The sequence below is a fragment of the Sphaeramia orbicularis genome, chromosome 5, assembly GCF_902148855.1.
Source record: "Sphaeramia orbicularis chromosome 5, fSphaOr1.1, whole genome shotgun sequence".
Taxonomy (NCBI): Eukaryota; Metazoa; Chordata; class Actinopteri; order Kurtiformes; family Apogonidae; genus Sphaeramia; species Sphaeramia orbicularis.
In genome coordinates this window covers 28,200,151-28,221,849 of record NC_043961.1, presented here as the reverse complement: position 1 = coordinate 28,221,849, position 21,699 = coordinate 28,200,151, and the positions used below count along the sequence as shown (strand labels likewise).

The following is a 21,699-nucleotide window of genomic DNA, read 5'->3' as shown; positions in this document are numbered from 1 at the left end:
AATCAGTCAGTTTTTATTATAGAACCATATTCATGTTGTACTGAGGAATGTCTTATAAAGTAGACGTGTATGGTAATATGGTACAGTAATAATAAAGTGTCTCTTACTGCAGTTGGCAGGCTCATCTGATCCATCCACACAGTCATTGTCCCTGTCACACACCCACACCCGTGGTATACAGCGCTTAGTGATGGCACACTGGAACTGGTTGGGAGCACATGTCACTTCAGCTGCATAAGAGAAGGGAAGATTAGATCACTGGTTGGACTCCATCATACTACATGACAAAAACTTCCAAAATAATTAACATTTTTAGTGAATTATGGCTGAAAAGACTATAGTCATAAAGTCATCTTTATGCTGTAATATTGCATTGTAAAATGGAAAACTGCCCTGAAATGTAAGAAATGAATGAGTCAAATGTCGTGGCAATGTTTCTAATCTAACAGCCTTGCAGCTAGAGGTACTAAAATGTAAATTTTGACCCCAGCATGGCTCGACCGTGCAGTTCATGTAATCTCCTTCTGTGAAAGATGAAGGCACTCAGCAAATGCCACAACAATTATATTATGCAACATAATTTGGCCTTAGGGTGTGGCTGAAGGAAAGGTCAAAATGGACCTTCGGGAAGTTTGAAAGTGTTCAGCAATTTTCATAGTAATCATTTCATTAGATTTGAGATTCAGCACATGAAGGGAAAACTGTGGGCTAATGGAAGCAAAGAGGAAAGGTAATGAAAATCACAGTGAATCATTCTATGAGAATCACTGAGCATATTAACACCAGTATTGAACATCAGCCTGTGCTTTAGTCTTTGAGGCGGTAGGTGTTGCTTTAAGGCAGATGGAAGAGCAGAATGACGTACGACAGTCTTTCTCGTCCTCTCCCTCTCCACAGTTGTCCTGTCCGTTGCAGCGGAAGATACCAGGGATACAACGGCTGGGGTGGGTACACTTGAACTGACTGGGCAGACACACGTGGATATCTGGAAACAGAAAGACAACAAACAGTGAATGAGAGATATGGCGAAGGATAGAAGTGAAAAGACTGAAAAGATAAATGTGGAGGTGTGTATACCGCAGTTAGCCTCATCGGAGTTGTCCTGGCAGTCATTGTCTCCATCGCAGATGTAGGCTGGGTTGGTGCAGATGCCTGTACCACACTGGAACTGACCTGGTCTGCACTTAAACTCAGCTAGAGTTACAAAACAGAGCTGATAAGAAACAAAATCCACAACCACAAACAGTAATATATTAGGCCTGTTTACTTATCACTCACGGCAGTCTGCAGGTTCATCAGAGCGGTCCCCACAGTCGTCTTCAGTGTCACACTTCCACCAAAATGGAATGCACTTATCATTTTTACAAACAAACTGAAATGACAGATAAAAGCATTTTATTTTCCTTTTCTAAATGAAGAAATTCATGAGGGCAGATAAACAAATCAGGAGGATTAAGCTGGTGCACCTGACTTGCGGTGCAGTTGGATAAGCATTGCTTCTCATCAGCAGCGAGATAAAAGTTAGTTGGACAGGCACACTTATATCCTCCTCCGGGTGAAAGCAAACACAGGTTACTGCAGCCTCCATTGTTGACTTGACATGGGTGATCAGCCACTAAAGAACAAAGAAGAATTCAGATATGAAGAATTAAGGGAAGACATATCTGAGGACAGGCCATACACTGCAAAAATCTAAATCTTACCAAGTGTATTTTTCTCATTTCTAGTCAAAATATCTCATCACACTTAAAATAAAACATAATAATCTGAAGAGTAACTTGTAAGTGAGATAAAAACTTATTTTTAGACAACAGATCTAGAAAATCTTATTTCAAGAAATCTTACCAAGATAATTTTTACTTGTTCCACTGGCAGATTTTTTTGCTTGAATTACACAAAAAAAATCTTGAATGAAGCAAAAAAAATCTACCAACGGAACAAGTGAAAATAATCTTGGTAAGATTTCTTGAAATAAGATTTTCAAGATCTATTGTCTAAAAAATAAGTTCTTATAGTTCACTTTTAAGTTACTCTTTAGGTGATTGTCTTATTTTAAGTGTGATGAGATATTTTGATTAGAAATGAGAAAAACACACTTGGTAAGATTTAGATTTTTGCAGTGTAGATGGATGGCTCTTACCTCCCGGCTGGCGGTACGGATGGAAAATGTGGATGTCCATTGGTCTGTGCAAAGTGCTGATCAGCAGGGATTTGTTGGTTCCCAAGGTTTTATGAGCTCTGTTGATAGACTTAGTCTCCCAGTCTGTCCAGTATATGTACTCCTCAAACAGAGTCATAGCAAAGATGTGGGGAATGTCCTGGGTCAGAACTACAAGAGCACAGTCACAAAGACAGTGTTTATCACCACAGAGTTAGTTCAGAACAAACAGAACAATACAACAACATATTACCTTACGGTTATTTGCTTTACCTATGTGTCTGTTGGTTCCATCTAAGCTGGCAAATGCAATGTAGTCCTCCCTGGCATCGGCCCAGTAGATACGGTCATTAATAAAGTCCAGTGTCAGACCATTGGGCCAGGTGATCTTATCCTCCACGATAACACTCCTGTTGGTGCCGTCCATCCCAATCCTCCCAATGTGAGGGCTGTCACCCCAGTCTGACCAGTACAAGTACCTGTGATGAATGTACCGGATTAATTAGGTCAATTTGTCCCTTACCTGATATCCACTAAATCCAGATGTCTAGTGTTTGACAAATAAAGCAATAAGTAAAAATAAATAACACTTGAAGGTCATATACTGTGAATTTCATCCATTATTCTTCAAAATAACATTAATTACTGTAGCCTAATGTTCTGTGGGACCATTCTTACCCATAGCGAACATCCACTGCTACAGCCCGCGGTTCCCTCAAGCCATTGTTGACCAGGACTGTCCGGTATGCTCCATTCAGCTTTGACACCTCGATGGTGTCCCTTCCCTTATCACACCAGTACAGGTTTCCTCCCACCCAGTCAACCGCCAGCCCGTCTGGATTACTGAGTGATGTGCGGTGAAGGACCTAGGAAATGAGAAAGCAGAAAACAATTCAGAATGTGTTCTTCTGAATGAAGGATGTAATTATTTTTCCTGCACATACACAATCAATGATTAGTTAAAGGATAAGTTCAGATGATCAGGGGAACAATGGGAACACTGGAACTGATGTGAACTAAATTTGTACAAGCACTGGAAATATATTATAATTATCATAGCTAATATGTCTCACAGGACATTACTTGTGTTATAGTACGTTTTTTTCTCCATAAACTAGTGCTGTAAAACCCAATAAATACACTCTCTGTCTCCTTTCTGCAACATTAATTAAGGATTAATCACCCATTTAGTAATGTCAGATTTATTTGTGTACAGGGTTATTCAAAAAGAATGAACTGATTTCATGATGCATTGCTTCAATTCTCAAGTACCGTCATGGAATGAGTCAGTGACCATTTGAAAGAGAAGTTCTGTAAGTTTTGACATGCTGCCTCAATGACCTTAAACATCGACTATCAACAGCGATCAACTCAGTGGATCTGGATATGCTGATACGCGTCTGTGAGAAATTCTCTTATCGCATTGATGATGTCTGTGCTGCAGGTGGTGGCCACATTGAACACTTGTAAGACAGGAAATAAAAGTTGATTGAGAGTAGAATACTTGTGACTTGGCTGGAGTTTTCTATTGCTTTTCCTTATCAGAATATTGCATTTTTGAAATCGGTTCATTCGTTTTGAATAACCCTGTATTTATTATAGACCTGTCAATGTTTTGGTATAAACACCTGCTTTGAGGGGATTCTTAGACAAAATAAAAACCATAATATCAATAAAGACCATATTGTAAAGGTCAAGGGAAGTAACTGCATGTCAGAATTAAAGCGATAGCCACATGCCCATGGGAACACTCAAACTACTTTACTGTTGATAGTGGATACAATCCACATTAAATGTACTTCCAGTGTAAATGATGGGGACAAAATGCAACTTTCTTGTTCGGTGCAAAAATAAATTCCAAAGGTGCCCCATATCCCTTTCTATCAGGAATTGAAAGCGTCTTTTAATGGTGAGCACAAACATGAGAAATGCCTAAAGCCGTCAAAACCTTTTACAATCATCACAGGGTCAGCTGATTTTTATTTTAAGACAGATTTGAAAAATGTGAACACCTTTTCAATCATTTAGCAGGTGAGGCCAAATAGGTACTGCAGGATATTTTCATCTGTCTTTGATTTTCTTTGACAAGATGACACCACACAAACCTGAACATCACTGCCATTGATGTGCATGCGTCGGATCATGCTGCCCTGGGTGGTCACGTCTGTCCAATAAATCATCTGCTGGCGGTAATCAAAGTCTAGAGCGACAGCATTGTTCAAACCCTGTCAAACCAAAAAGCTGCATTAGTCTTGTTGACAAATGACAAACTGTGCAGGATGGATTGGAGGATTTTCCACACATTTCAAAAGCAGATACTGTATCTGCAGCTCTCACCTGTTTCAGCAGAGTGTAGTTGGAACCATCCAAGCTAAGCTTCCTCAGATAGTAGCGGTTGGCAAAGATCAGGAATGGTTCCTCGTCTTAAAGAAAAGGGGCATCAGACTGAATATTAATGGATTTACTTTAAAACTTAATGTCAATGTTGTTAATCTGTCATATTTCTTACCAGATGTGGATTTGCATATGGTAGGATTTTCAGGGCTAAGCTGGAAACCTTCCACACACAGACAGTGGAAACTGCCGTGTGTGTTGATGCACCGCTGTGTGCAGGGATAGGTGGTTGTGCATTCATCTATGTCGACACACGTCTTCCCATCATCTTTCAGGCGGAACCCGGGGTGGCATCTACACTGTAAGGTACAGGCAAGGTAAAGCGTGAATGCACACAACTAATCACAGGGAAGTAAAACAGAATTTCATGGTGCTCACTTACCTTGAAACCTATTTTAAGGTCTTCACAGAGCTGGGAGCAGCCACTCAATTTACTGTTCAGGCACTCATTAATGAAGCAGTTCAACTCATCAGAACCATCGCCACAGTCGTCCTTGTGGTCGCAAAGCAGCGTTTCATTGACACAATTTCCATTATTGCAGGCATATGCAGTCTCGTTGCATTTCTTCTCTGTTTCATTAGAGAAAGAAATGAAATGGGATGAGGGAAAAATTAAGAGAAAAAGTCCACTGGTGGGGTAGATATTATTTCACAGACTCAGAAATGACCGTTTCAGTTATGACAATCTATTTTATCACAAAAAAAACTACACTCACCCTGTCAATTTATGCATTTTGCATGCATGTTACATCCCTAATTTACAGTCTGTATGTATATACAGAAGTGGAAAAAAGTTTTCGGACACCCTTAAAATTTTACATGATCTCAAATATTATCATGAAATATTTGTGGAAAAATCTATTTTGTGTGATTCAAAATGTGTGGCTCCATCAGACAGACACTAACAAATGTAAATGATTATTTTTTTATTGTTATGAGAAAAAATAACAAAACTAGAAGCACTCAGAGAGCGCAGACCTCGGCCAAGGCTGATCAGTGACGCCCCCCCCCCCCCCCCCCCCCCCCGCCCCCCCCCCCCCCCCCCCGATCACCACCAAAATTTAATCATTTCTTCCTTATCCCATTTCCAACAAACCCTGAAAATTTAATCCAAATCTGTCCATAACTTTTTGAGTTATGTTGCACACTAACGGACAGACAAACAAACAAACAGACAGACAGACAAACAAACAAACAGACAGACAGACAGACAGACAAACAAACAAACCCTGGCAAAAACATAACCTCCTTGGCGGAGGTAACTAAATTATTGACAGCTTCTGGATGTGTATTAAGGGGCTGAAAAATCCAGTTTTCACCTCACAGGAGCATATGGGTTTCAAGAATGGCATAATACTTATTATACTTAACCCTTTTAGGACTGCCATTATAACAGGCCGCCCAGGTGTCTTCATGTGTTCTTTGCATTAAAAGTGTCAGAAAATGTCTTTTGTGCCAATTCTTTTGCACCTTTGTTTTCAGGAAGAACTTATCTGGCCATTAATTATCATTATTATAAATAATAAATGTTTAAAACAGTGAGTTTTAGTAAAAAAAAAAACATAAAAAGAAAAAACTGACTTGAGGTATTTATTATCAGAAACAACTGCAAATGTCCATAACGAAATGTTCTGAGGTTGCAAAAATAAACTTTCAACTATTTTACATCTGCTCAAACATGCTTTTTGGTCTTGAACATTCAGTATCCATATTATGGCTTCACATTTTTTGCTATTTCCAAGCGTTACAGTACTTTGAATGCTGTAAGGTGCAAAATGAATTTCCCTTGGGATTAATAAAGTATCTATCTATCTATCTATCTATCTATCTATCTATCTATCTATCTATCTATCTATCTATCTATCTATCTATCTATCTATCTATCTATCTATCTATCTATCTATCTATCTATCTATCCATCCATCCATCCATCCATCCATCCATCCATCCATCCATCCATCTCAAATGCAGCACCGGAGAGATTGCAGTTGTTAAAGGGTTAATGCATTATATCACAAATGCATTGGGTGTCCAAAAACTTTTTTCCATCCCTGTACATTATGCTTGTTTCCTGTATTGTGCTCTGCTGCTGTAAGTGATTTTGTTTACTGGTATGCTTTTATTTTGCCTGTATAGTATATAATAACTGAACATATTTGGAAGCCATTGATACAAATTAAAAGCAAAACCCAAACACATTTGCAGCACGCTGTTAATATAAGTGAATTAATAGTGTGTGATCTGAATAAACAAGCAAGTGAAAGTCTAACCTGGACCATTGCAGCGTGGATTCTTGGGAGCTTCATCTGAGTGATCGTGGCAGTCGAAGTCTCCATCACACTCCCATGAACTCTGGATGAGGCAGCGTCCATTTGCGCAGCGGAACTCATTGGGGCCACATGTCGGATACTCTGAGAAAAGAAAAAGAATTATAGCAAAGACGGGCTGAATTGTTCAAAGGAAAGAGCTTTTTGAACCCACTCATGTATCCACTTACCGCACTCCTGGGACTCATCGGAGCCATCACTGCAGTCCCTGTCATGGTCACACACAAAGTGCTTGGGGATACACTGCTGGTTCTGGCACATAAACTCGTTGCTGCCACAAACGTTGGTGAAAACTGTGACATGAAATAATTAGAGGGGAAATGAGCTGAATAGTTTTATTGTATTTTAATGTATCTGGAGTTTTATAGTTCATTTATTCTGTATTTTCCACTCACCACAGCCGGCTTTGACGCTCTCATCAGCCCCATCAGGACAGTCTTTGTCCCCGTCACATTTCCATCTCTTAGGGATGCAAACATGTGAACCGGGACACTGGAATGCTTCGGGACTGCAAGTTTTTGTTTCTGTGATGGAAAAGAGACATGTATTTTTCATTTCATACGCGCATTTAATCTCAAAAAAAACAAGACAACCGTGAGTTTTTGCAGAAAACTCACTGCATTTGCTGTCCTCGTCACTGCTGTCACCGCAGTCATCGGAGCCATCACACACCCAGCGGTTGGGAATGCACCGGTGGTTCCCACACTCAAACTGAGACGCTGAGCAAAACTTATCTACAAAAACAGAAAGGGCACTGAATGTACTAGTTCCAAAACAAAGTAATGGTCTATTGCTCTTCAGCTTCTTGTTTAAATTCTTTTATCTGAACTTACCACAGTGGGCTTCGTCTGCACCATTCTCACAGTCATTCTCTTTATCACACGTCCAGCTCATAGGGATGCAACGTCCACTAGGGCAAGCAAAGAATGGTGTCGGACACTTTGTTTTTCCACTGCCTGAAAGAATAAAAAAAAAAGAAAAAACATCAAAGAATTAAGCCAGCATGAACAGAGAAACAGAAAATTAAATTTGCAATCCTATGTTCTTAAACCACAATTTAAGGGATGAAAATATTCATTCATTCGTACCTCTTGTTCTCACTTCATCCATAAAAAAACTAATTTTCTCTGCAAAGTGCATTTACAGTACATTTAACCAGGAAAGTGTGTGTGAGATATTTCTAAAATACCTGGGCAATTTCGTTCATCAGAGAAGTCTCCACAGTCATTAGCTCCATCACACAGCCATGAAGGGGCATAACAGAGTGTAGTGAACTCACACTTCTGAAATGTCACTCCCTTCACTCCCAGTCGGAAGTAACTGGAACAGTCGGTGGCGGCTTAACAAAGAGAGCAGAACTTTGTTATACCGAAGCATGGGAGGAAAAAATGTCCTTTCAGATCACATTATTTAGGTGAAACAATCTGATTATTGTCACTTACTGCAGTTCATCTCATCACTGGCATCCTCACAGTCTACCTTCTGATTGCACTTGCTGGAGTTGGAGATGCATCCTCCATCTCTGCACTGGAACTGATCGGCCGAGCACAATGTGGCTGGTGCACGTAAAAGGCGAGACAGCGGTGAGATAGAGCATAATTTATATTTATAATTGACAAAGTGGAGTAAAAAGATCTTTCATTTGATTAGAATGAGTGACTCACTGTTACAGAAGAGCTCATCAGAATTGTCTCCACAGTCATCTTGCCCATTACACCACGAGCTATGCCCCACGCAACGGCCATTAACACACCGTCTGTAGCCCTTCTTACACACACGGTTGGCTGCAAACCAGAGGAAATTATACAAGTTCACATTATAAATGACAGTAATGGCATGACTGAAACGGTCATGTCCACAGAGAGCAGATCCACTCACCACAGTACGACTGTTTCTCATCAGACTTGTCCTTGCAGTGGGCCATGCCATCACATGTCAGTGTGTAGTTAACACAGTCTCCATTTCCACACTCAAACTCATCAATGTTGTTACACGTCGTGTTCAGAGCTGGGAGGGACATTCAGATAGAAAATTAACTTGCTGGCAAGAAAGGATTTTTTTTTTTTTTTTTTCAGTTTTATTCAAATGAATTCAAAGCCACATATCAACTTTAATTTTATTATAATATCTGGTTGTAAAAGTGAGCTTCTGCACACAAAGAACTGCAAATTAAGTGGAGTTCAGACAAGTACAGATATACTGTACTCAGATATATTCACAAGCTGCTTTCTACCCAGTCATTCTGCTCTATTCCAATTAGCAGACTTTATAAGTACGTCAGCATCCAATCATCTGGTCTACTCTGTGGTCACATTGCTCTCACTCATCAACCAACAGATTCTTTCTTTCTTCTTCATTCATGTGTTCATTCATTCAAACAGGGGTGATCTCACGGTCTGCTGGATTTTTTAATTTGATCTCTGTGTGTCTCAGAACATCACTACAAGACAGTCAAATTCATGGAATTTTTATACTTAGCATTTCCTGATAGAAAAATTACATACAAGTGGAAAAAACAAATTTCTGGTAGTTAGCAATCTTCCCACGTTATTACCTATGCAGGTGTTGTCATCCAAAAGCTTCCTGTCACCACGGCAACTGCAATTGACCCTTCCCTCAGAGGTGAGCAGACACAGGTCCTGACACCCTCCATTGTTAACACGACACTGAGAAAATTCACCTATGGAAATATGAGAAAAGTTCCAGAAGGTTAATGACACAAATGTACATAAATGCATGTAAGTAAGATAACCCATAACACACAGTGAAAAAATGCTATCTCACACGTGCTTTCACAGTGACAGACAGAAAGACACGCCTGGATGAATGTGGAAATGTGTCTGCATCTGCTGGATGCATAATTCAATGTGACTCAATCTAAATGGGATTTGCAGCTATTACCACACTGTGAGCCTGTACAGTCACTGTGAGCACTGGAGCGTAATGGATGAGGCAACTTGAGGGAAAGATGGTGGGAATAACAGAAGCCGCATTGATTTTAAAGCATTCAGACAACGGGAGATGTAGAACAAAATGAGTTCGAGAAAGGTGAAAGAGTTTGGCTAAAAGTGAGGAACATTCATTCAGGTGTATGTGGCTGTTATATGGAGCTGATGTTGAGATTCATCAGTGTCAGGTGGCCCCATTGTGGAGATGTCTCACATATCTGAATGTATCTGCTGGTGTGTAAAACTACTGAATTACTTCTGTCATCTCATTATCTGCTCTGTTGGGGCAGAAAAGCATCTCATCTGTGCTGTATGTGTGTACATATTTAAGCACATAACCTCTTTCAGAAAGGTCCATATTAAAACCTATAAATAAATCAGTTTTTATTTGTAATGGCTCCAATACCCTGGGCTGAATAATAATCTATCAATGTCAAAACTTCAAAGAATACCAATAAATTCAACATGTCAGTTTTTTTTATTTGTGAGTGCTTAAAGTCAGGGCTGCTATGGAGAACAAAAACCACACATCTGCATGCCTGCTCACACTTAAAAACATTAACACTGCTATCTGCCATTCCTTCTGAAAACTCACAGCTATTAGTGTCATTGGCCACTGCGACGATGCCCATCGGCTGCTGAGGGATGTCAGCACGCAGCACCTTCATGTCTCCACCTGTGTATTTATCGGCCCGAAGCACTGCCCTCCTCACCCAGTCGGTCCAGAAAATGTAATCTCCGTACACTGCGAGGCCAAATGGATGGACAGGCTCATTCTTCAGCACCACCTGCAGGGGGAAGCACAACCACTGCTTAGAATTCACAGTCAGGGAATTCAAGCCTTGCAGCAAACTTCAAAGAACACAACACAATTACATCTGATAGTCGGCTGTCCTATAATGGAGTTACAGTGTCGTATAATTCCTGTTTTGACATTATGCTTCATGATGTATATTATACTTTTGTTTGTGTGTGTGTGTGGGCATGTTTTTGTTCCCACATAATAATCAGACCTCACACCATGAATGGGCTTCTGCCTTTTTGATCTCACAACATTTTGAGGGTAAAGACATGGTTTTAACCCTAGGATAAGAATTACACTGAGATTAGGGTTGGCTTCAGTTGTAATTCTGTGTACTGTGTTCACACGATCATTAGTCAAGTAATATAAAATTGGGGTGGGACAAGATAAGCTTGGCTTCCTCCTACTCCATTTCAGAAACAAAGTGCTACATTGGAACAATAGTACATTTTGTATGGCATTTTTGTTTGGTCTTGGCTCAGTGCTTTCTGTATTCATTTCCTTTTGTTTATGTTAATGATTTTGTTCTTTCTTGTGTTCAAAATAAAGTTTATCATCATCATCACTTGTAATGATAAAGGTTAATGTAGGAAGCTAGAGATGTCTTCATAAAGATGTGTATGTGTGGTCTGGGTATTTATCACACATCCTTTTCCACAGTCACTTGTCAGAATTTGGCACCCATAAGGAGACAAAAAGCATGTTCCCACAGCGCCAATTATTATTTTTAGGAGACAGGGGTTATTTTCTTTTGTTCAGACAAAGTAGTAGTAGAGTGATGTTCTCATATGAGAACATCACTCTACTACTACTTTGTCTGAACAAAAGAAAATAATCCCTGTATCATTAAGATAAGAAGACAAAATGAAAAATTCTTGAAGCATTATTTTTAGGGTTAAGAGTTGTTTCAAGGTTAGAGGGAAGTTAATGGTAGGATTAGTGTTAGGGTGGGCTGTGGACCATGTTGTGGTTAGAAAAAAATCTCTCACAAATGAGGACAACTCGGTGTTAGATATGTAAACAAATGTGTGTGTCTGCTCATAATAATTCACTCACATAGCGCCGAGTGCCGTCATACTCGCAGCGCTCGATCTTGTCCAGTGTGGCATCAGAGAAATAAAGTTTTTCCGCTCGGTGGTCGATAGCTAGACCATTGGGGGTTCGGATGTCAGAGCCAATAATCACAAGAACATTGGAACCAGTCAGTGTAGCACGCATAATACTGGGAGACTGCTCATTCCAGTTAGTCCAGAACATCAGGCTGCAGGAGAAATTTTAAAAAAAGTGAGGTGAATAGGTGGAAAGTTTTGGTATAATTTACAGACAATTTTATGTGTAAACAGGTCCAACATGAATGGATGAGCCCATTCTAACCTTTGGCATTCATCAAGGACAAAGGCTCTGGGGTGGTCATCTCCTGACATCGTAACCACAGTGTGCCGATCGACAGCACCCCAGCGACTCTGATCCACAGTGTGACGTGTAATAGTTGAGGTGGTGTAACTGGTCCAGTACAGCATATCCCAGCCCCTGTGGTAGGCCAAGCCCTCCACAGAGCCCACATCTGAAAAACAGCAGAGAGACTGAGAGAAGAGGGCATACATGGAGAACAGCAAGAAAAAAAAAAGAAAAGAGAAACTTTCATCCAGAAGGAGAGAAAACAGATTAAAAAAAGAAGAAGGAAGACACGTCAATCCCATTGCTATGTTAAAAGGCCAAATGTGGAGTGTCTGGCAGCAGCGGAGCGTTGGCAGACTACTGTGTGGCAGCACAGAGTCAGGGCTCTGCACATGACAGCTTGGTATTAATGACCGAGAACACAGTGTGATTTGAGGCTTTTATCCAACAAATAGCTCACTAAAAAGGTCACAATAACAGTTACCAGCTAGTGCATTACTTTCCATAACACTACCTCATCAACAGATGAAGTCAAACATTTTCTCCATAGCCTTGAATGAGTCAAAGGACTGAGCCTGAGAGCTCCACACCTGCACAAAGGCCAGAGGACAGACAGGAGTCGGCCACAATGGAGGAACATGACGTTCTTTACTGGCAGACAGGGAACAGATGCTCTACTACTACTACTTCTTCACAACAGGCCCTTATGAAAACAACCTTGGATCATATCAAATAACCATTAAGAGTCATTTTCTTGCTTAAACAGAACAGTGTAGGTCTAATGATACCGTAGCCCTTTTCCAGAGATAGATAGATATTACCTCACCCTTGCCAGAGGGTCAACATGGTTAACCAACGGACGGAACACTTAACACATGCACCCTGACATATCCAGAACAAGGCCCCCAGACATAAATCCACCTGTGTCTGGTCTGTGCTACTTTGAATAAAACAAAAAAACTTGAAACCTAAGCTAAAGCATGCAATTCACAAAAATTACCCCTCCTTTTTGCTTCTCACACTCAAAGCAATGCTTAAAAATCAATGAAGAGCAAAATCCAATCACCTCTATTTTCCTTTTCTTTAGTTCTTTGATGAATTGTAAATCTGCAGCGATTTCTGCTCAAATTCCTGCTGGTAAGTCCTGTGTATCCCCATATGTTTGAGCTAAGCCTTTGAGAGCTATAGCTTGTTTACAATAATAGCGATGAGCTAAATTTATAGCTCTTGAACTCTGCAATAGTTATACTGGCAGATTTAGCTTTTTATTGCAGTTATCTGTAACAGCAGTTCAGTGTGTGTGTGTGTGTGTGTGTGTGTGTGTGTGTGTGTGTGCTCAGACTGGCAGTCATTAACTACTCTGATTTCGGAGCACTATTATTCTCTATCTCGCTTTGTGTATATAACGTATCAGCCTGTGTTCTGTATATGAATGCTACGGATAACATTAGATATATTCAGAAAAAGGAAATGGAAAAAAGAGACAAAAAAAAAAAAAAACCCTGGGAAAAACCATGTTTGGCTTCCTTAGATCCTCCCATAAAGAACAGTCCAACCTATCTCTCTCCAGCTCCACCACAATCAGTCCAGAGTTCACCTGTCGTTTACCCTGTTTCATTCGTTCTTTCTGTGGAGCTATTCACACACTTTTCCTCTCACACTACCTGCTGTTTCTCCCTCAGGATTACCCTTCCTTTGAGGCAGGAGTTGGCCTGGTTGTGGATTACTGAACATGCGCCTGATTGAAATGTCATGTGGAGTAGCTGCCGGCTCCGAGGTGACAGGAAATCACACAATGTACATCATTTATATGGTTCTCGACTCCCAGATGGTCATTACAGAAGTCTGGGGATGGGGAGAAAAGAACTGCAGCTAAGAAATCAGAAACATTGTGATTTCAATGAAGGGGGTCTGGTGATTTTACTCTGTCTACCACCCACAGCCAATCAAAAGCAGAGCTGATTGCAAGGATTTCTCATAGTGAGGCAGCGGTTTTATGGAAATGGTCGTTGGTTGGATATGTATTAAGGAAGGTTAAAGTCATGTTCACAGTATATGAAAGAAAATCAATGTAATATGTTTTTATATGTCCTCCTGAGACCTGGCAAAGCATTTTTGTCCTCTGTAGGGGACAAGAGTTTCACAGCTTTACTTAAAAAAAAAGTCCACTGCAAAGGACATTCCATATTTTTTTTATGTATCTGAAAAAACTGTTGCATCATGCTTTTTCCTTTCAAGGCAATTATTCAATGTAAAAAAGCCAAAACTTTTACTTTCCTGGGCTTCAGAAGGATAAAATACAATAATTAGTACAAGGAAGTTACTGTGGTGTTATTTCTGAACACACTGCTAAAGTGATTCATCATTTCAGAATTTATTATCAGTAGTTTTATGACCAACCACTGAACATATTAACCCTAACAAGAGCAAACTATGTTTCAACAGTAGCAATATGACCAGACGATGGCTCTATAACTGAAGACTGGAAAATGGAGCTGTGGAACTCTACAGATCCCGAGGGAAATGGCACCGACACCGGGCTGGGCAAAGTGGAGCAGGTCCTCGTCCCAATTTTAGATATTCTGATTCTGATGCTAGGGGTTGGGGGACACTCTATGGTTATGGTGATCCTGTGTGGGAGGAGGAGGAGGGTTGGGTCCATTGGACAGCCTCCCCAAAACTCCATGACTGGAACAGGGACAGATATCCTCCTGCTGACTCTCAGCGCCGCAGACCTGCTCTTACTGTCCATGCTTCCCTTCCACACCGTTGCCATAGCCATGCAGCGGTGGCCCTTCGGAAACGTCATGTGTCGCCTGGTGAGCTTTTTGGGATCAGCCTGTTCCTCAGCCAGCGTCTTCACCTTGGCCACGCTGGCTGTGTCTCGCTATCTGACTGTGGTGCACCCTACATGGGCCTACAGCATCCTTTCCCCCCACAGGGTGTCTATAACTGCTGTACTACTGTGGGTCCCCGCCTGCTGTCTCGCTGCTCCCCAGCTGGTTTTTCGCTCTGTGGGAACCCCAAGTCGCACACCCGACGGCCTCACTTGCTTTACTTTCCTGTCCCATCGAGACCAGATGATCTACGGATTGATTCACTTCCTTGTGGCCTTTTTGTTTCCACTGATCACGATTGCAGTGGCATACAGCAGCATTTACATCTTCCTGTGGAGGAGTCAGCAAAATGGCAGGGCCCCCCAGGTGGAACGCTACCAAAGTCAAGTGACCCAGACATCGGCCATGTTGGTGCTGGCTTTTACAGTGTGCTGGCTACCGTCATATGGACTCACCCTGGCTTTAGTAGCAGAAAACATCTCAGGGGCCACTGGGACATCACCACGTTATGGCCCTTTTTCTGTGTTTGCACGCCTCATGGCCACTTCCTCTACAGTGATCAATCCCATTCTTTATGTGCTCATGTCCCAAAAGTTTAGGCAAGACTTACTGAGACTGTTCAAGAGAAGAGACCAACAGGCCAGTGGGGTTGTTGCTATGGCTGCTTCCTGACAGTATTACAACCAAAAAGCACCAGAAACTGAAAACCTGAAAGCCTGACTACTTTTCTGACTGAAGACGGAATTAATTAAATGGATGGAACTTATTCCTTTTTAATATTTTTGACTCTTAACAGTCAAAGCCTGTATTTAAGGATCAAAGCATTTGCCTTGGGAGCTGTTTCTCAATGGGAACAAACTATCCTGAATCATGCATTCCTTGTAAAACAGGTTTAAGTAAAGGCACTATGGTAAAACATTAACAGAGCACCTGTGTTTTGTTATGCTGAGATAAGGTGAATGAAGGACTATCTGTCTCTGGGTCTGTTCATGTTCATATATATTCTGCCATGAAAGCACAGATAAACAAAGTTACCTCATTTTGTTTCTTGTTTGATGACAAGTTCAGAATAAAGGCTTCCTCATTCTGCTTGGATCATGAAGTGTTTTCAGGAACTCCAGATTTTCTTCTCTAACATTACTACCTAGAGGGTCTCATGTTTACAACCAAGTTTTTTTGGTATTTACAACTACATGGAGAAGCCAGAAATTATTCTAGACAAATGACAGGCTACATACGGAGTGAATTACAACAGCTGAGTGCTAGTTGATTGTTAAAGAATAACAGGATGTTAGTAGATGTCTTAAATAAATACGAGCCATACTCACTCTCAACAACAGTCTTGCGGTCAGATCCGTCATCGCTGATCTGTTGGATGTTGCCGAAATGGATGTCACTGAAGAAGATTCGATTTGCTCCCTTCCCGCCACCTCCTCTGTAGTCAAATGTAAGTGCAATAACGTTCTTCATGTGCTCTGGGTCCTCAAAAGGCTTTATGGGTGCATTCAGATTGTTTTCATCAGACAGATGGACACTTTTCAGTATGGTGCGTTCAGAGTAGAGTAGGTAGCCATCATAGTCACGGCAACTGCGGCCATCTTCAGCCAACATGCCATGGGCACAGGCACATGTACGCTGTCCGTTGCCTCGGAAAAGACAAAGCTGATGACAGCCGCCATTGTTGTCTTTGCACACATTTGTTCCTGTCCACAGACATAAAAGCAGTCATATTATTGATTAATACAATTATATCTCAAATTTACAAATCAAATGTACCATCACAGAATAAAACCTTTAAACATTTAATTTAGTACACCTCCAAAAAAATGCACATTTCAGAAACTGTCCTAATTCCTTAGTAGTTTACCTTGCTGTCTGGCCCTGTTGAAGACCTTGATATCTTTGAGCTGGACTCCAATACCCGTCCTCAGAGACACAGAGTCTGTGGCGTTGTCCTTGCTGCCTCTCTTAATAGAGCCATTAGCATGGGTCCTGGATGAAACCGGATGAAAATACTATTTAACAAAGGCTGAAGCAAACATAGCAGAAAACAGTCAAAGTGTGGGTGAATATCACTTAAAAATGATGCAAAAGTGAGGTAAGGTAAGAGTGAGAAAAGTATCGAGTAATACCTGTCACTCCAGTAGATGTAGCTCTCAAACACAGACACAGAAAACATGTCCATGTTATTGTTTGCTAGCACAACCTCCCTGTTTTCTCCAGTCTCCAAGTTGATGCGCTCAATCTTGTCCGTCCTGGCATCACACCAGTACAGTAGACCCTCCTACATATACACACAGGCAGTAATGATTGAGAAAACATTGTGGGTGCAAGTTTTTTGTTTTTTTTCAAAGCTCACTGTCTGTACTTCATTATATTGAAAAACAGAAAAGTTGGGATCCATAATATACCTCATAGTCAATGGAGATACCGTTGGGCCAGCTAATACTGGCATTAACCAGGATAGCCCTTTGAGAACCATCCAGACGAGACCGCTCAATACGAGGATACTGGCCCCACTCAGTCCAGAACAGGTAGCTGCAAACAAACACACACAACAAAGCACAGAGATAAGTAGTCAATAGTGAGAGAATTTACACAAGCTAAAGGAAAGGGAGCAAGACCTAGATTAGTTTGTGCTTACCCTTTCTCAGGGTGAACGGTGATGGCACGGGGTTTGTCAAGGCCCTGGGAGATCACCACGTAGCGGAATGAACCATTCAGTCTGGCCACCTCGATCACATCAAAGCCCTGGTCAGTCCAATAGATGTTTCCTGTGGAGGAAGGAAAACACACAATAATGCTCCAGCACATCCTGAACAAAAAAAAAAGAAAAGAAAAGAAAAAAAGACAAGACTCCACAAATCACAAATGAATGAGAAGAGTGGATGTTAAAGACATGCATTACTTTAGATCAGCTTGATGCTAGAGTCGTATGACATAAAATTACAAAATGATGCATAATTAATTAGTATATAAAGCATTAATACTGTTACAGTCCATCAGCTTTAGAAATGTACACTCTAGTTTTACTTTATATTACATTTTAATGTCTCTCACCTGCTATCCAGTCTACAGCGATGCCCTCCACCCGGCCGATGCCATTAGTGACCACGTCCTCTCTCCAGGTCTGGTCTCTCTTGGCCCTGCTAATGGTGCTCAAGCCCATGTCCACCCAGTAGATTGTGTCATTATCTGAGAAAACAGCAATATAAATTTTCCTTTAACTAAAATGACACATGAAACAGAGGAGGATTTATCTTAAAATTCTTAAAAAGAGAAAAATCACAAAAAAAGCATAATTTTTTAAAAACAAAAACCTTACCAGCATGGAAATCTATGCCAACAGCCAGAGATGTGCCTGACACTGGTACAAGGGCATCAGACTTATCTGATGGGTCCAAAGGAATACCACGTATGCCCTCATGTACAGAGTACAACAGGAAAGAACCGACGCCTAAAGCAAAATGAAAAATAAAATAAAATGGCAGTTTTAATGTTTGTTTTGCTACATCTGTCTGTTTTGCTACATCTTCAAGACAAACCATGCGTAGGTTTCTATGTATCCTACCCTCACAGGACTGCTGCCCTCTGCGCAGGCTGTATCCTGCAGTGCACATGCAGGCTCTGGTGGTTGGGGATGTGGGGAGACACAGCTGGGAACAGTCTCCATTGTTATTACTGCAGAGATTGGTGCCTGGTAACATAAAAGCACAGGAACAAATACACAAAACAAATCAAAGAGGAGTAAAAGAGACATAAACAGATGTGTTCTGGCTTAGATAAACAGGCTACACTGCGGCAAGCGATTTAACAAAAAAAAGTTTTATGAGCTCAGTATAAAGACGGCAGTCAGCCCTGCACCTTTCTGCACAGTTTCATTGTAGATTTTCATGTGCATCATGGGGGATGTGCTGTTCCTCAGGACTTTCCAGTTGCCTCCATCCTTCTTATCACAGGTTCCTATCTGGTCAGTCCCCTGATCTGCCCACCACAACTTGTCTCCTAAAAGATGCAATTACACAACAAGATAAATGCTCTCAATATAAGTACACAAGCAGTTACATCTATAATATATGGACATAATGTAGCAACCTCTCCCCATTCCACTAATAGATTTTATGTTGCAATGAAAAACATATATAAAACCATGAGTGGCTCAAATGGACAATGTTTTTATAGGCTTACCCATGATAGCCAGAGCAGTAGCCTTAGTCAGCTTTCCCTTCACCCCCTCAATCACTTCAAGCCCACTGCCGTCCAGCTTACAGCGGTTGATGGTGCTGTTCCCTGAGCTGATCCAGTAAAGCTGCTCAGTGTCGAAGTCAATAGAGAGGCCTGAAAAACAAAGAGAGAGCTGACATGTAATGACATGCTCTGTCAGCAGGGTGTGCAGTCACACAAAGAAATGCAGCATGTCACTCACCGACGGGGCCTTTCTGGCTGGTGAAGAGGACACTGCGGTTGCTGCCGTCTGTATTGGCCATGCTGATGTTGTCCCCGTCTGTCCAGTAAAGTTTCCTGTGGGAGGCACATCAGCAGGATAATGTGGATGTGAATTTGCTTAAGGGACATCATAATTTTCCTTGACTACCAAACTAAGCCGAATTACCACTCGTTGCTCACTGTTTGGCAAAATGGAAGAATCTTTTTTAATTATACAGATTACAGAATAATCTCTTGAATTAGGTGAATCAGTTTGTTGTTAGGATGTTTCTATTTTCGATGATAACCCCTTTCATGCTATTCAACTATGCAATTCCATAATATTTCTCCACAATAACAATAGGATTTCTTGGATTCCTATAATAACTTAATAACCAATACACAATATTAATACACAAACAATTATTTTCATTATTATAACGTTTATTACATTGGTCAGTAAAGGATTATCTGACCTCAGATCTGACCTTACAGATATGACTCTACTAGTCTCTTCCAGCCTTTTAAACACCTTCTTTTTTCCTTGAAGCCCGCCTTTCAAGCATTTACTGAGCACAAAAATGTACATACAAATTATATTGGACAGTGTTATTATGTTTCTATGTGTTAAAGCTAAGTATTCTATGTTTAGAGGGTGTCTTTACTCTGCACCCATCACCCACTTCCTGTCACAGTAAACCACTTTCACCACACCCTTCATTTGTTTGTTAACGTGCCTTTAAATAATTTTTTGAACATATAAACTCCCACAGTCTGGCTTTTTAGTACACACGCACATGAGAGTTTGTCCTCCCCCAACTATCTTTGCCCCTGCCTACTCCTGGATGCATTCTGGGAAGTGTGTTTGTGTGCCAGAGAGAGAGAAAGAAGAAGCGAGCCCCAGCATATGGATCCAGCATCTGCTTCTCATTTTGCCCCATGCCAACAATGCTCAGATCGGAAACATTCCTCTGCTTAAGTAGACTAAGTCTTTCAAAGGGAGGAAGAAGTACACAAAAACACAAGGGAAGAGACTTTTCTTAAGAAAATAGCCTTTCCTCATCCACCTTAAATACTTAAAAGCACACATATTCCTGCAGGACAAAAAGTAATATATAAATACAGATGACTTGTCTCTGCTCTGTTAGTAAAAAAAAGTGAAGCTGTGACCAGGCTCTCTTTAGGGAGCTGAGGGGTATAGGGTTTCCAGAGGGAAGAAAATAGGATAAAATAGACATTTCCTTAGAAAGACCAGAGGGGATGAGATGAAACATAAACAGTGAAATAGAAATAGCGACAAAAAAAACGACAGAGACGGTGGCTGTAAATAATTCACAGATGACCTATATGACTGCAGAAGTCATCATCCAAAATAAAACAGAAGACAGAAAAAGAGAATTACAGATCAGAAGGAAGGCATGAGGGGAGAAATACTAGAACTACTTCCTGAGTGAAACTAGAACTCTGTGTTGTGGTTCTATGCCTCCCAAGTCAGTCACATTGTAGTTCACATACACAGCTTTCACAAGGCCTTTAACACTAACTAATGCAATGAGTAGCTTCTTATTACTAAAACAACATCCATTTGTCATAAAGCATGACATTTGGACTGTATTTCAGTGGCAATAGATCATGTGGTCTGAGTCTAGATTGACCCTGTTCCAGAGTGATGGATGCATCAGGATGAGAAGAGAGGTGGAGTGATTACCCATCATGCCTAGTGCTTATAGTACAAGCCTGTGGGGGGAGTGTTATGATCTGGGTTTACTTCAGGTCTACGTACAGCAACATTACAGGCCCAAAACATGATAGAAATAAACTGAAAACATGTGTGACAAACTAATACCGTGGCGAATGTATCCTGTAGATAAAGCTAAAGATGATGCAGTAAAATATTAGTGAGAGTTTTTTGGCCAGATTGTGTATGCCTACTTAACCCTGTAAAGCCTGAACCATTAAATAATTGACAGATAGTTCCAGTTCTTTGAAACTGGAGCCTTTATTGGTCCTTCTGAACAACCCAAAGAATGTTTTTTTTTCAAATATCAATTTCCATGTATGATTTTAAATTTTGTATCATATTTGATACATTGGGTCTCATTGCTCAAATATTATAGTTTTTAAAAAACAAATATAACACAAACATGTCTAACAAATTGGTAATTCCTTTCCAAAATTGGCAAAGTTCTACCTCCTTTCTCATTAATGACAACCTTGTAGTGTTACTGGAAAGGCCTCTGGTGAACGAATTCCTTCCACCTGGTGGATTATCCATATATTGCATGTATCTAATTGTATACATCAGGTTTTTTCAAGAAAAAAATATCACACTGATCTTGTAGAGGGCTTCAAAACTCATGTATCAAATATAGTACGTTTGGCATTATAGGGTTAACAACTAATAGGTCAG

General features: G+C 40.7%; 2 protein-coding genes across 2 annotated transcripts in view; one reads left to right on the top strand and one right to left on the bottom strand.

The window, feature by feature from the left end:
* LOC115420156 (low-density lipoprotein receptor-related protein 1-like) overlaps positions 1-21,699 on the bottom strand; it is a 113,103-nt gene that overhangs the window by 13,633 nt on the left and 77,771 nt on the right. Inside the window, 36 exon segments of the mRNA XM_030135398.1 lie at positions 108-230; positions 866-985; positions 1,078-1,194; positions 1,279-1,372; positions 1,467-1,615; positions 2,141-2,329; positions 2,432-2,637; positions 2,837-3,024; positions 4,264-4,383; positions 4,496-4,581; positions 4,668-4,851; positions 4,935-5,122; positions 6,823-6,963; positions 7,050-7,172; positions 7,275-7,403; positions 7,497-7,613; positions 7,713-7,835; positions 8,069-8,218; positions 8,322-8,435; positions 8,544-8,663; positions 8,758-8,886; positions 9,434-9,559; positions 10,423-10,615; positions 11,686-11,890; positions 12,004-12,193; positions 16,193-16,567; positions 16,732-16,856; positions 16,997-17,148; positions 17,276-17,402; positions 17,509-17,638; positions 17,925-18,059; positions 18,190-18,321; positions 18,436-18,561; positions 18,729-18,869; positions 19,053-19,202; positions 19,291-19,385. Of these exon segments, the coding sequence (XP_029991258.1) occupies positions 108-230; positions 866-985; positions 1,078-1,194; positions 1,279-1,372; positions 1,467-1,615; positions 2,141-2,329; positions 2,432-2,637; positions 2,837-3,024; positions 4,264-4,383; positions 4,496-4,581; positions 4,668-4,851; positions 4,935-5,122; positions 6,823-6,963; positions 7,050-7,172; positions 7,275-7,403; positions 7,497-7,613; positions 7,713-7,835; positions 8,069-8,218; positions 8,322-8,435; positions 8,544-8,663; positions 8,758-8,886; positions 9,434-9,559; positions 10,423-10,615; positions 11,686-11,890; positions 12,004-12,193; positions 16,193-16,567; positions 16,732-16,856; positions 16,997-17,148; positions 17,276-17,402; positions 17,509-17,638; positions 17,925-18,059; positions 18,190-18,321; positions 18,436-18,561; positions 18,729-18,869; positions 19,053-19,202; positions 19,291-19,385 (5,312 nt within the window).
* On the top strand, positions 13,676-15,782 carry LOC115420158 (delta-type opioid receptor-like). The gene is made up of 2 exons (XM_030135400.1): positions 13,676-13,804; positions 14,473-15,782. The coding sequence occupies exon 2, from the start codon at positions 14,517-14,519 to the stop codon at positions 15,534-15,536; it is 1,020 nt and encodes a 339-aa protein (XP_029991260.1). The 5' UTR covers positions 13,676-13,804; positions 14,473-14,516; the 3' UTR covers positions 15,537-15,782.

Coding starts and splice junctions, on each gene's coding strand:
- LOC115420158 (XM_030135400.1), top strand. CDS start 14,517: ATGGAGCTGTGGAACTCTACAGATCCCGAGGGAAATGGCACCGACACC.